General features: G+C 44.7%; 1 protein-coding gene across 1 annotated transcript in view; it reads right to left on the bottom strand.

Annotated features, from left to right (window-relative positions):
• Positions 1-3,778, bottom strand: part of RARS1 (arginyl-tRNA synthetase 1) — a 38,638-nt gene extending 34,860 nt beyond the window's left edge. The window contains exons 1-2 of the mRNA XM_053567491.1: positions 3,673-3,778; positions 1,897-2,031 (exon numbers count right to left, since the gene is read on the bottom strand). Coding sequence (XP_053423466.1) covers positions 1,897-2,031; positions 3,673-3,717 — 180 coding nt within the window. The 5' untranslated portion in view covers positions 3,718-3,778. The remainder of the gene's footprint in view (positions 1-1,896; positions 2,032-3,672) is intronic.
• Positions 3,779-12,193: the final 8,415 nt, after the last annotated feature.

Here is a 12,193-nt window from a genome sequence, read left to right as displayed (position 1 = left end):
GAGAATCGCTTAAGCCCAGGAGTTGGAGGTTGCTGTGAGCCGTGTGACGCCACGGCACTCTACCCGAGGGCAGTACAGTGAGACTCTGTCTCTACAAAAAAAAAAAAAAAAAAAAAAAAAATTTTATTTTTAAAGGACAGGGATCCTGTTATATATGTATGCGGGTATAATACACACAAAATCCACTGTACTTGATTTCTATACCATGAAAATTAATATGATTATCATCAATACAATGCTTTTTCTTTGTTTCACAAGTGATGCTTCCAAGTCAGAGGATGTGGCTGACATGAGCCAGGGAAAGAAGGTAGACTGAATGGCCATCACAGGCAATACTCTCTTTCCTCTGTAGCTTGCTGGTTTTAGGTGTGTTGTATACCTTGTATTCAGTTGCCCACTAAGTAGGAGAAAGCTTTTGCACATGAACCAACATGCCTTCCATGTTACGTTGATGTACACGAGAGCTAATTTGTATTACAGAAATGTTTATTAGAATACACTGAGTTTCCTTTTGTATCTTTTCCCTCATAGTCTCTAACACTTATGAGGTATTCAATAATACTTTTGAATTAAAATAAATACAACAGAATTAAGTATAAATAAATGCTGAATGCGGGCGGCGCCTGTGGCTCAAGGAGTAGGGCGCTGGTCCCATATGCCGGAGGTGGTGGGTTCAAACCTAGCCCTGGCCAAAAAAAAAAAAAAAAAAAAAAAAACAAATAAATAAATAAATAAATAAAATGCTGAATGCATGATATAACCAGAAAAGTGAGAATCTTTTGGGAAGCTTCCATGGCCATAGAATCTTGCCATGGAATCTTCAGAATTTTAAAAGACTCTAAGAGCAAGCTCCTTCAAGCACAGTAGATCACAAACAGGTAAAAGAACAGAGAGTTCATAGGAGTAGGGCAGAGTCTGAGATAAGTAATGGAGGCCAAGCAGGGCAGCTCACGCCTGTAATCCTAGCACTCTGGAAGGCTGAGGCAGGTGGCCTGCCTGAGCTCGGGAGTTCAAGACCAGCCTGAATAAGAGCAAGACCCCATCTCTCCTAAAATTTGAAAAATTAACTGGGTGGGCGGCACTTGTGGCTCAAGGAAAAATTAACTGGGTGTCGTGGTGGGCACCTGTAGTCTCAGCTACTTGGAAAGCTTAGGCAAAGAGGACCTCTTGAGCCCAAGAGTTTGAGGTTGTTGTGACCCAGGGCACAAAGTGAAACTGTCTTAAAAAAATTAGTAATGGAGTCAGCTTTGAGAAAAAGATATTAATGCCAGTACAACTAGAAGTAGTACTCATATATGCACACACAGGAGTATAATTATGAGAATGAGGTCATACTTTGGGATATACCATTAGTAAACCTGAAAGACCGGCCAAAAGACTGAAGCAAGTTCATTTTTTTGACAAAACTGGTAATGTTAGGATATTAAATAGATACGGCACAAGCTTCATAGAAAAGAAATGTTTTGAAATATTAAGTGGAAAAAATCCAAATGATGTTATAAAATATAAAAATGAAATTGTAAAATAACCAACTTAAGGCAGAGAAGTATGTCAATGTATTTTCAAATATTTCCTTCAAAATAGTCAAAGATTTAAAAATAAAAAAAAAAATTTTAAACTTGAGCATAAGAAATGTATCAACTATACCTAAAGCCTACTATAAACCACTAGCTAAACATTTAGTATAATTAAACATTTCAAAGGCTCTTGGAAACACAGAATAATGCCAGCTTCTTCCTTATTTGCACCAACTGACTCAGTCCTAACTTGTCCCACACAGGGAAATGGATTGGGTTTCTATCCTTTTTCCAAATTCCATTCAGAATCTTTAGTAACAAAGGTTTTAAGAGATGTAATTCAAATAGGAGAATAAAACTGAAACTCAAGAGTACTCACCTTTCGAAGAATATTTAGTCGATACTTTAGTTTTAAATTTTCTTCTCTCAATTGCTCCAAATTTGGAGAAGCCTCTAAAGACCCACAGTTTTTCAACCAGTCAATTTCAGCAGTGAGAGATTTAATCTCTTTTTCCTATAAAAGGAAAAGCACTTTGTTCAGTCCAGTAGGGTCAAAGACTTTCAAGATAAGATGAATTGTACCATCTCCCCTCCCTGCTAGGGCATGGCAGGGACCAGGGGAATGAAGGATTTTCCCTTTGGCAAGCTGTAATTTTTTCTCCTCATAGATTTTCGCTGATATTTGCATACTGTCTTTAATGTGCAAAGCATAAAGCATGTACAAGCTCCCCTGTGTAGGATGTGTGTTTTGGGAGAAAGGATTAGTAGTGTTAAGCATATAATGGGATAAGTTCATAGCCTTTCCTTCTTTGGCTTAATAAATTAAATTACTGTGATTTAGAGAGGACACTAGTTAAGTTCCAAGGGGACCAACCTACTTTTGTTCCCAAATTTTATGACTTGGGACTCTTAAAACAAATGTCAGTCAGCGCCTGTAGTTCAAGTGGCTAAGGTGCCAGCCACATACACCACAGCTATGGGGTTCCAATCCAGCTCAGGCCTGTCAGACAACAATGACAACTACAACCAAAAAATAGCTGGGCATTGTGGTGGGCACTTGGAGTCCCAGCTACTTGGGAGGCTGAGGCAAGAGAATCGCTTAAGCCCAGGACTTGGAGGTTGTTGTGGGTTGTCACTCTACCCAGGGTGACAGCTTGAGGCTCTGTCTCAAAAAAAGAAAATAAATAAATAAAAACCAAATGTCAAGGATTTGCTGGGCCTAGACCAGGCTTTGTTCTTTAATACTTAAAACTAAAGACTTGTCAATTCAGAAAGAAAGAAACCTTCCAACTTAACTGCAAAGCTCAGGGAAAGATTCCTCACCTGATATTTCAGAATATTTACCAGGAGAAAGCTACAGCCAAAGCCAAGTTGCCATAAATAAGCATACATTATATTCAGGCGCTGAGTTAAACACTTTCCAGAAATTATCTTTATAAGCATCACGATCAAGTAAGCCAGTCCTCACATCCCCACAATGAAGAATACGTGGCTGGGAACGGCAAAGAACTCGCCAATTTACTTGACCAACTTGTACTTTGTGATCGTTGACTTAACATGAAGAATGAGAAAGAATAACTCTATTTTGTAACAGGATAGCTAATAGAACCGTCCCACTTCCACTGCGTTAAGTTGTGACTGTTCTTTCCCCACCAATGCTGAAGGCAAAGAGCAAACTCTCCGTTTGTCTGACAATGGACAGGAGCATTGTTCGATGTCAGAGAAAACGGTGCAAATCAGGACCCAGGGTTCCTGACCCGACCGCATCTTGCCTATCCGCCTGCATCCTCCAAGAAAGCACGTGTGTGCGCAGGAGAGGAGGTGGACCTGGAAGAGACTTGTGCGGAACATGGTAGGCTCCAGCTCAGAGAGGTCTGGAGAGGGTGGGACTCTCCACTCCGCAGAGTGTCACAGTCACACGAGCCTGGCTCTTCCTCGCCCACCCCTTCCAGCTCCAACAGAAGCGGCAACCGAGTTCTTGGGAGGCGTGTGCCTCCAAGGCAGCGCACGTCAGGGTCTCGGGACCCTGCCGCAGGGTCTGATTCGACCAGGCTGTCCTCGCCTCGCTGTCCCACTCGCCCGACGCTATTCCGGCAGGTGCCAGGGCCCGCTCCCACCCCGCCATGCCCTTCCGCCCGGTCCCATGACACCCGACCTGCTGCAGCAGCCGCGCGGAGCACTGAGCCACCAGCCAGTCCATTCTCCCGTTTGCGCCTCACACGCCAAGTGGCCGGAAGCGGAAGCAACCAGCCGCTCCCGGAAACGGAAACCCCCACCGGCCTGGTGTCGCGGTGGGACTAGCTGCCGCCGCCGCCGCCGCTTCTACCCCTGCTGCCTCCTGGCGGGATCCCGGCGATACTGCGAGGAAAACCCACGGGAAAGACGGCCAGGAGGACGGGGCGCGGTGGCTCACGCATGTAATCCTAGCACTCTAGAAGGCCGCATCAGGTGCATCGCTTGAGCTCAGGAGTTCCAGACTAGCTTGGGCCTCCCACTCCACCCCTCTCTACTGAAAATGAAAACTGAGGCAAGAGGATCGCTTTAGCCCAAGAGTTGGAGGTCTCTGTGAGCTTGACGTCACGGCACTCTACCAAGAGCAACAAAGTGAGACTTTGTCTCAAAAAAAAAAAAAAAAACGGTCAGCCAGGAGCGTGACTGCAGCCCCTGGGATGTCGGGGCGAGCAGAGGAAGGAACGAAGTGGCCAGAGCTGCCCCGTGCTTGGATTGACTTGCACCAAGGCACTTACCTAGAGCGCTTGTCTCTCAAGGGCCTCCGTTTGCCCCTCTATGAAATGGACATGGGACAAATCCATTCATTTGTTTAAACAGCATTGATGTGCCAGACACTTTCAGACTCTGGGGATACAGAGAAAACAAGATAGACTAGGTCTCCGTTCCCGTGGTGGCTACATTTTAGAGTGGAGGGATATAATAGACAAAAAAAGGACAACGATCTCAGAGACTTTTAATGGCCAGGAAGTTACTGTGACAGAGTGACAGTAGGCATCTCTGAACATTTGAGTTAAAACCTTTTTTATTACACCAGGTGCGGTGGCTTACGTTTGTAATCCCAGCACTCTAGAAGGCTGAGGTAGGCGGATTGCCTGAGCTCAGAAGTTGGAGACCAGCCTGAGATAGAGCAAGCCCTAGTCTCTAAAAAGTAGCTGGATGTTGTGGGGGGCACCTGTAGTCCAGCTACTCTGGAGACTGAGGCAAAAGAAACACTTGAGCCCAAGAGTTTGAGGTTCCTGTGAGCTATGACACTATGGCAGTCAACCCCAGGATGACAGGGTGAGACTCTGTCTCAAAAAAATAAATACATAAATAAAATAAAAGGTCTGTATTTCTGCTTATATATGATTGGGACATTGGTACTTTAAAATGGGAATCTGCCAACCTCCTCTTTTGCTGGCAAATTAATAAACTTCCTTTGCCTTTTCCTCAAAACACTTGTTCTTCTGATGTGGCCTTGGGAATAAATGCTAAACTTTCAGTAACATCTATACATCAAAAGGCGAAGCAGCAGAGGCTACGAAGGCACTCAGCACATAGCCTATGTAAACTGTCCAGCACCACCCTACCTTTGGTGGTCTCTAAAACAAAAGAATGCTGGGCCAGGTGAGGTGGCTCATGCTGAGAATCCTAGCATTTTGTGAAGCCAAGGCAAGTGGATTGCTTGAGCTTAGGAGTTCAAGCCTAGCCTGAGCAAGAGTGAGACCCTATCTCTACTAAAAATAGAAAAACTCACGGGGTATTGTAGCAGGTGCCTGTAGTCCCAGCTACTCAGGAGGCTGAGGCAAGAGGATTGTTTAAGCCCAAGAGTCCAAGGTTGCTGAGCTATGATGACGCCAGGGAAGTCTACCCCAGGGTGATAAAGTAAAACTCTGTCTCAAAAAGAAAGCGGTGGGGGGTGGGGGGAGGAACACTGGTCATCTAGGTAGGGAGTCCAGCAATCTTTGGAAAGAGCTGGTTTCTGTTTAATCCTCAGGAAAAAAACACCAATGGCTATCAGCAAGGAAGAGGGTATAAAGATATAATGTCTAACTTCTTATCCTATGCTAACCAGGAACTGAGTTTTTAAGGCTTCTCTGAGGTCCTCTTGGTCAAAAACAGGTCCATTCAATCTACTGGAGGACTTAGGATTTCTTTTTTTTTTTTTGTGACAGAGTCTCACTATGTTGCCCTCAGTAGAATGCCGTGGCGTCACAGCTCACAGCAACCTCAAACTCTTGGACTTAAGTGATTGTCTTGCCTCAGCCTCCCAAGTAGCTGGGACTAGAGGCACCTGCCACAACACCTTGCTATTTTTTGGTTGTAGTTGTCATGGTGGTTTGGTGGGCCTGGGCTGGATTTGAACCTGCCAGCTCTGGTATATGTGGCTGGCACCTTAGCCGCTTGAGCTATAGGCGCCGAGCAGGACTTATTTTGTTTTTGAGACAGAGTCTCACTTTCTTGCCCCTAGTATAATGCCATGACATCATAGGTCACAAAAACCTCAAACTCTTGGGCTCAAACAATCATCTTGCCTCAGCCTCCCAAGTAGCTGGGACTATAGGTGCCCGCCACAACACCTGGCTATTTTTCAGAGATGGGTCTCACTCTTGCTCGGGGTCTCAAACTCATGAGCAAGATTGAAAACTCATGAATTGCTTGATATCAGGAGTTCGAGAGACCAGCCTGAGCAAGAATGAGACTGCCATTTCTTTTTTTTTTTTTTGGAGAGACAGAATTTCACTTTATTGCCCTCGGTAGAGTGCCATAGCATCACACAGCTCACAGCAACCTCCAATTCCTGGGCTTAGGCGAGTCTAAGGCGCCCGCCACAACGCCCAGCTATATTTTGTTATTGTTGCAGTATGGCTGGGGCCGGTTTTGAACCCACCACACTCGGTATATGGGCCAGCACCCTACCCACTGAGCCACAGGCACTGGCCCAAGACCCCCATTTATAAAACTAGCCAGGCATTGTGGCAGGTGCCTGTAGTCCCACCTACTCGGGAGGCTGAGGCAAGATCACTTGAGCCCAAGAGTTTGAGGTTGCTGTGAGTTATGATGCCATGGCACTTTGCCTAGAGCTACAAAGTGGGTTTCTGTCTAAATAAATAAATTAGACCAAGTGTGGTGACTCAGGCCTGTAATCCTACCACTCTGGGAGGTCAAGCCAGGTAGATCGCCTGAGCTCATGAGTTCGAGACCAGTCTGAGCCAGAGTGAGACCCTGTCTCTAAAATAGCTGGGTGTTATGGTAGACACCTGTAATACCAGTTATTCAGGAGGTTGAGGCAAGAGGATTATTTGAGCCCAAGAGTTTGAGGTTACTGTGAGCTATCATGCCATGGCACTCTACCTATGGTGACAAAGTAAGACCCTGTCTCAAAATAAATAAATAAATAAATAATTTTATTTCTGGAATTTTCCATGCAATACTTTCAGGCTGTGGTTGACAATGGGTAATAAACCTTGGAAAGCAGGGCGGTGCCTGTCGCTCAGTGGGTAGGGCGCTGGCCCCATATACCAAGTGTGGCGGGTTCGAACCCAACCCAGCCAAACTGCAACAAAAAATAGCTGGGTGTTGTGGTGGGCGCCTATAGTCCCAGATGCTTGGGAGGCTGAGGCGAGAGAATTGTCTAAGCCCAGGAGTTGGAGGTTGCTGTGAGCTGTGACGCCACAGCACTCTACCGAGGGTGACAGAGTGAGACTGTCTCTAAAAACACACACACACATCTTGGAAAGCAAAACTGTGGATAAGGAGAGGCTATTGTATGTGATCCTGTGACATTTTATTTTTAAATTCTGAGAAAGACAGAGGAATGGATAAGCTGAGAGGAGGGGACAAAGGAATAAACAGAGCTCCACCTTACGCCTATAATCCTAGCACTCCGGGGGGCTGAGGTGAGTGAATTGCTGGAGTTCACGGGTTTGAGACCAGCCTAAGCAGAAAGAGAGATCCCGTCTGTAGTCTGTACTAAAAGTAGAAAAACTGAGGCAAGGGGATTGATTGAGCCCCAGTTGGAGGTTGCTGTGAGCTACGACACCATAGCACTCTACCCAAGGTGATAGCTTGAGACTCTGTCTCAAAAAAAAAAAAAAAGAAGATACAGCCGGGAAGAGCCATCTTTTTGCTAAGCTCCCTTTGTTTAGTGCTCAGGCATACATCCTCGGGAGAAATACTTTCTTGACGTGCCCCTGGTTCAGTTCCTGTTAGTTTATACCCAGGGAAATGGGAGCAGTGTGATCCTTTTCCTTGTGGAAGGGGAAAATAAGGAGAATTGCGAAAATGAGTTTGCAGGCAAATCAATTTTAGGAAAGGGTATAAAAAAATTTAGGATTCAGAAATAAATTCTCCTAATGTATTCAGTTCCACAAAACCCTTAGAATATCTTCCCATACTCTGAGGTACATAATAGCCCAGTTTGGAAGACGCTTCATTTTGTTGATGTAAATGAAGACATGGAAGCAAAATCAATACAATTAAGGAGTTATGTGGGTCAAGATTTAAGTCTGTAGCCCACGAGATACAGATTCAGGTTGCCCTGAACACATGCTCTGATTAGCAGCAGTTATAGGTCAGGGCTTTTTTTTTTTTTTTGAGACAGTCTCACTCTGCACTCTGGGTTGAGTGCTGTGGCGTCATCACAGCTCACAACAACCTCAAACTCTTGGGCTCAAGTGATCCTCTTGCCTCAGTTTCCCAAGTTGCTGGGGCTACAGGCACCCGCCACTGCGCCTGGTAGTTTTTCTATTTTTAGTAGAGACAGGGTCTTGCTCTTTCTCAGGCTGGTCTGGAACCTCCTTGCTCAAGCAGTCTGCCCCCCTGGGCCTCTCAGAGTGCTAGGATTACAGATCATTTTTCAGCTAGTCTGAAACTACAGAAAAGGAAAGAAAAAACTAAATGCCTTTAAACCCTTACCCCATGGCTTGGGTGCAGGGCGTGACTGAAGTCTCATGCTCAAGTGTCTGGGCCTGAGCAGCCTTGTGCACTGCCCTTTCTTCACACTGCTCTGGGCTGTTCTTCTATCTCAGTCTAGACTGTGCTTGACACAGGGTATTGCTCCTCAATTGCTTCTTAATCGAATGAGTAGGATAGTTCTAGGCAGAACAGCAAATGCAAACGAGGCAAGAGCTAAATCTCTGGTACTGTCCTGGGCCACATGACAATATTTTGGTCAACGATGGCTGCGTACACCATAGTGGTTCCATAAGATTGTAATGTAGCTGAAAAAATCCTGTTACCAAGAGGTGTCGTGATGACCTTGATCATTTCTAGGCCGAGGCTGATGTGTGTGTCTGTCTTAGTTTTTAAGTTAAAAAAAATTTTTTTAGGGCAGCGCCTGTGGCTCAGTGAGTAGGGCGCTGGCCCAATATACCCAGGGTGGTGGGTTCAAACCCCACCCCGGCCAAACTGCTACAAAAAAATAGCCGGGAGTTGTGGTGGGCGCCTATAGTCCCAGCTACTTGGGAGGCTGAGGCAAGAGAATCGCCTAAGCCCAAGAGCTGGAGGTTGCTGTGAGCTGTGACGCCACAGTACTCTACCAAGGGTGACAAAGTGAGACTCTGTCTCAAAAAAAACAAAAAAAAAATTTTTAAATAGAAAAAGCTTCCAGAATAAGGGTATAAAAATATTTCTGTAAGTCTGTATAATGTGTTTGTGTTTTAAGCTAAGTGTTATTATGAGAAAGTAAAAAAAAAAAATTCAAAAGTGGGTGGGTGTGGTGGCTCACACTTGTGATCCTAGCACTCTGGGAGGCTGAGGAGGGTGGTTTGCTGGAACTCAGGAGTTTGAGACCATCCTGAGCAAGAGAAAGATCCCCATCTCTACTAAAATGTAGAAAAACGAGCCTGAGGTAGCAGGTATTTGAGAGGCTGAGGGAAGAGGATCACTAGAATGCGAGAGTTTGAGGTTGCTGTGAGCTATGACACCAAAGTACTTTACCCAGGGCCACAGTCAAAAAAAAGAAAGAAAAGAAAAGAAAGAGGAAGGGAGGAAGGAAGGAAGGGGAAAAAAAAGAAAGCTATAGGGAAGGAAAAGATGGTTAGATCCTTAAATTTCCCTTCCAATGACAGTTTCAAAGACCCACATCTGATCATACTATGTTTCCAAAGGAAATGCTACTTCACCATTGATCTATAAATACTGTTTGCTAGTTATTAATTTTTCAAATCTACTCACAGCAGAGGAAGTTTTATGATCACACAATTATAGAACAGTATGTAAATATGCTACTCTGTCTTAAACTATATACAAAATAATAATGTAACTAAGTAAAGTAGGTGGCTCCTGCTGTAATCCTGGCACTCTAGGAGGCCTGTCTGACATTAGGAATTCGAGACCAGCCTGAGCAAGACTGAGACCCCATCTCTAAAATTAGCTGGGGATTGTGGCAGATGCCTGTAGTCTCAGCTATTTGGAAGGCTGAGGCAACAGGATCTCTTGAGGTTGCTGTGAGCTATGATGCCACAGCGCTCTACCCAGGATGACAAAGTGAGACTCTGTCTCCAAAATAAAAAGGGGAGGGGGGTAAAGGCCAATTTTTTAAAGTGGAAATCACCAGATAACTATTGTAAATAGGAGATTCCATAAGGCAAAGGTGTCTTATGCATATTGCATATACCCTTCTCTAGCACTTATGTTTATTGACCATGTTCTCTCTCTCTGTTTTGAAATAGTCTCACTCTGTTGCCCAGGGTAGAGTGCCATGGCATCATAACTGACAGCAACCTCAAATTCTTGGGCTCAAGCGATCCTCTTGCCTCAGCCTCCCGGAAAGTTGGGGCTACAGACACCTGCCACAATGCCCAGCTAATTTTTCAATTTTTAGTAGAGTTGGGGTCTTGCTCTTGCTCAGGCTTGTTTGGTGCTGAGCTCAGGCAATTCACCTATCTCAGCCTCTCAGAGTGGTGGGATTACAGGCAACTTGCCTGGCCTATTTACCATGTTCTCAAGGACAAAACTATAATGAAATTAAAGTTCTCAACTGGGTCTTTTGTGACTCTAGAATCAGACAACACTCTATACTCTTAAGATAGAATGTGTGCCAACGAGCTGAGCAGAAGAAGTTGGCTTTATAGACAGAGAAGGGTTGACGAAAGAAGCAAAGAACAAAGAATATATTAGTCCTTTCAAAGTTATTTTTTCTTATAAGACCTAGATAGGCAGACAGGATAATAGCAAAACAACTGATTAGTTAACATCAGGTTACTTCAGGCTACCTTTTTTAGGTAAGGACTAAAGGAGAGGTAACTTCATTATCATGCCAAGAGAAGATTGAAACTGGCTTGTTGGGAAATTAGCTGTTTCTCTCCTGATTTCTCAGAAGCTTGGATAACAACTTAGATTAGGTGGCCTAGAACTTGAGTCTGGGTAACTCCATTTTTATTTTTGTTCTGGTCTATTGAAGCCTACTGAAACTGTTCCAGCAGTCTGAAACAATGGGCTCCTATAATTTTTACTTAACAATGTATATTCATTACTCACATGATAACTGAAAACAACATCTAAATTAAAAGGTGGGGGCTAAGTACACATACGGAGGCTCTGGGTGACAGAAGGCCCTTTCTTACTCTCTTGTGCACAATGAAAAGGCCCCAAGCATAGAGTGACTCTTCCAGAGAGACAAAGGGCTGAAAAAAAGTCCTGACCTGGTAGGAGATAGGTCCTGCTCCCTCTCAGATGGGTAGCGGGGTTGTCCACACAGGGTCCCAGCCTCTCTTCACCTATGGCTGGTTCAGCATTTTACCTGGGCCAGGTGTCACACTAAGGCAGGAGGGGCTGACAGGCAGGAAACAGCAGAGAAAGTCCTGGACTTACAGAGTGGCTGCCTTGCACTATCCCCTCCCAGCTTGAAAAGGCACCCTTGGGACTCAGAGACGTAGTCCTTCCATAGTCACCAATCCTCCGTGCCTGGGTACTGGACACTGCGGACACAGATGAATTAGACATAGTCCCTGCCCACAAGAAGCTCATGGTCTTGAGAGCATATGTAGTGAGAATAGATGGAGTCAGTCAGGCTAAGGCCAACACAGCACAGCTGGTCTGGTCTGTTTGGGTCCTATGTAACCTTCACATCAGGTCTTCCATTTTTTTTTTTTTTTTTTTGAGACAGAGAATCACTATGTCGCCCTCAGTAGAGTGCTGTGATGTCACAGCTACAGCAACCTCAAACTCCTGGGCTCAAGCTATTCTGCCTCAGCCTCCCGAGCAACTGTGACTACAGGTGCGCGCCACATGCCCGACCATTTTTTTGGGTGCAATTGTCATTGTTCCTTCGCAGGCCCAGGCGGGGCTCGAACCCGCCAGCTCCGGTGCACGTGGCTGGCGCCCTACTCACTGAGCTATGGGCACCAAGTCTTGTCTTCTATTCTTGTTTTGCAAATTTAGCTTTAACCTAAAAATGTATATGTTGAGTAGTTTAGGATGATTGATTCGAGTGATTAACTTTTGAACTGGAAATATTGCTTTGGGTCGTGGGTTATGCTGTTTATTTTGTTTAAAATAAGGGTTAATGTGGTTTTTGCTTTCAACTTTTAGTTTATAATATAATGTTTAATATAATTACATGTATAATATAACATGTTTAAATTAAACTTATATTGTTTAAAATAAGGGTTACTGTGGTTTTGGAAATGGAAGGGCAGACAGTTTGGGAGAGGCTATTCTCACTGTTCTCCAGAATCTCT

Source organism: Nycticebus coucang, chromosome 17 (genome assembly GCF_027406575.1).
Source record: "Nycticebus coucang isolate mNycCou1 chromosome 17, mNycCou1.pri, whole genome shotgun sequence".
NCBI lineage: Eukaryota > Metazoa > Chordata > Mammalia > Primates > Lorisidae > Nycticebus > Nycticebus coucang.
This window is presented reverse-complemented; position numbering and strand designations above follow the sequence as displayed.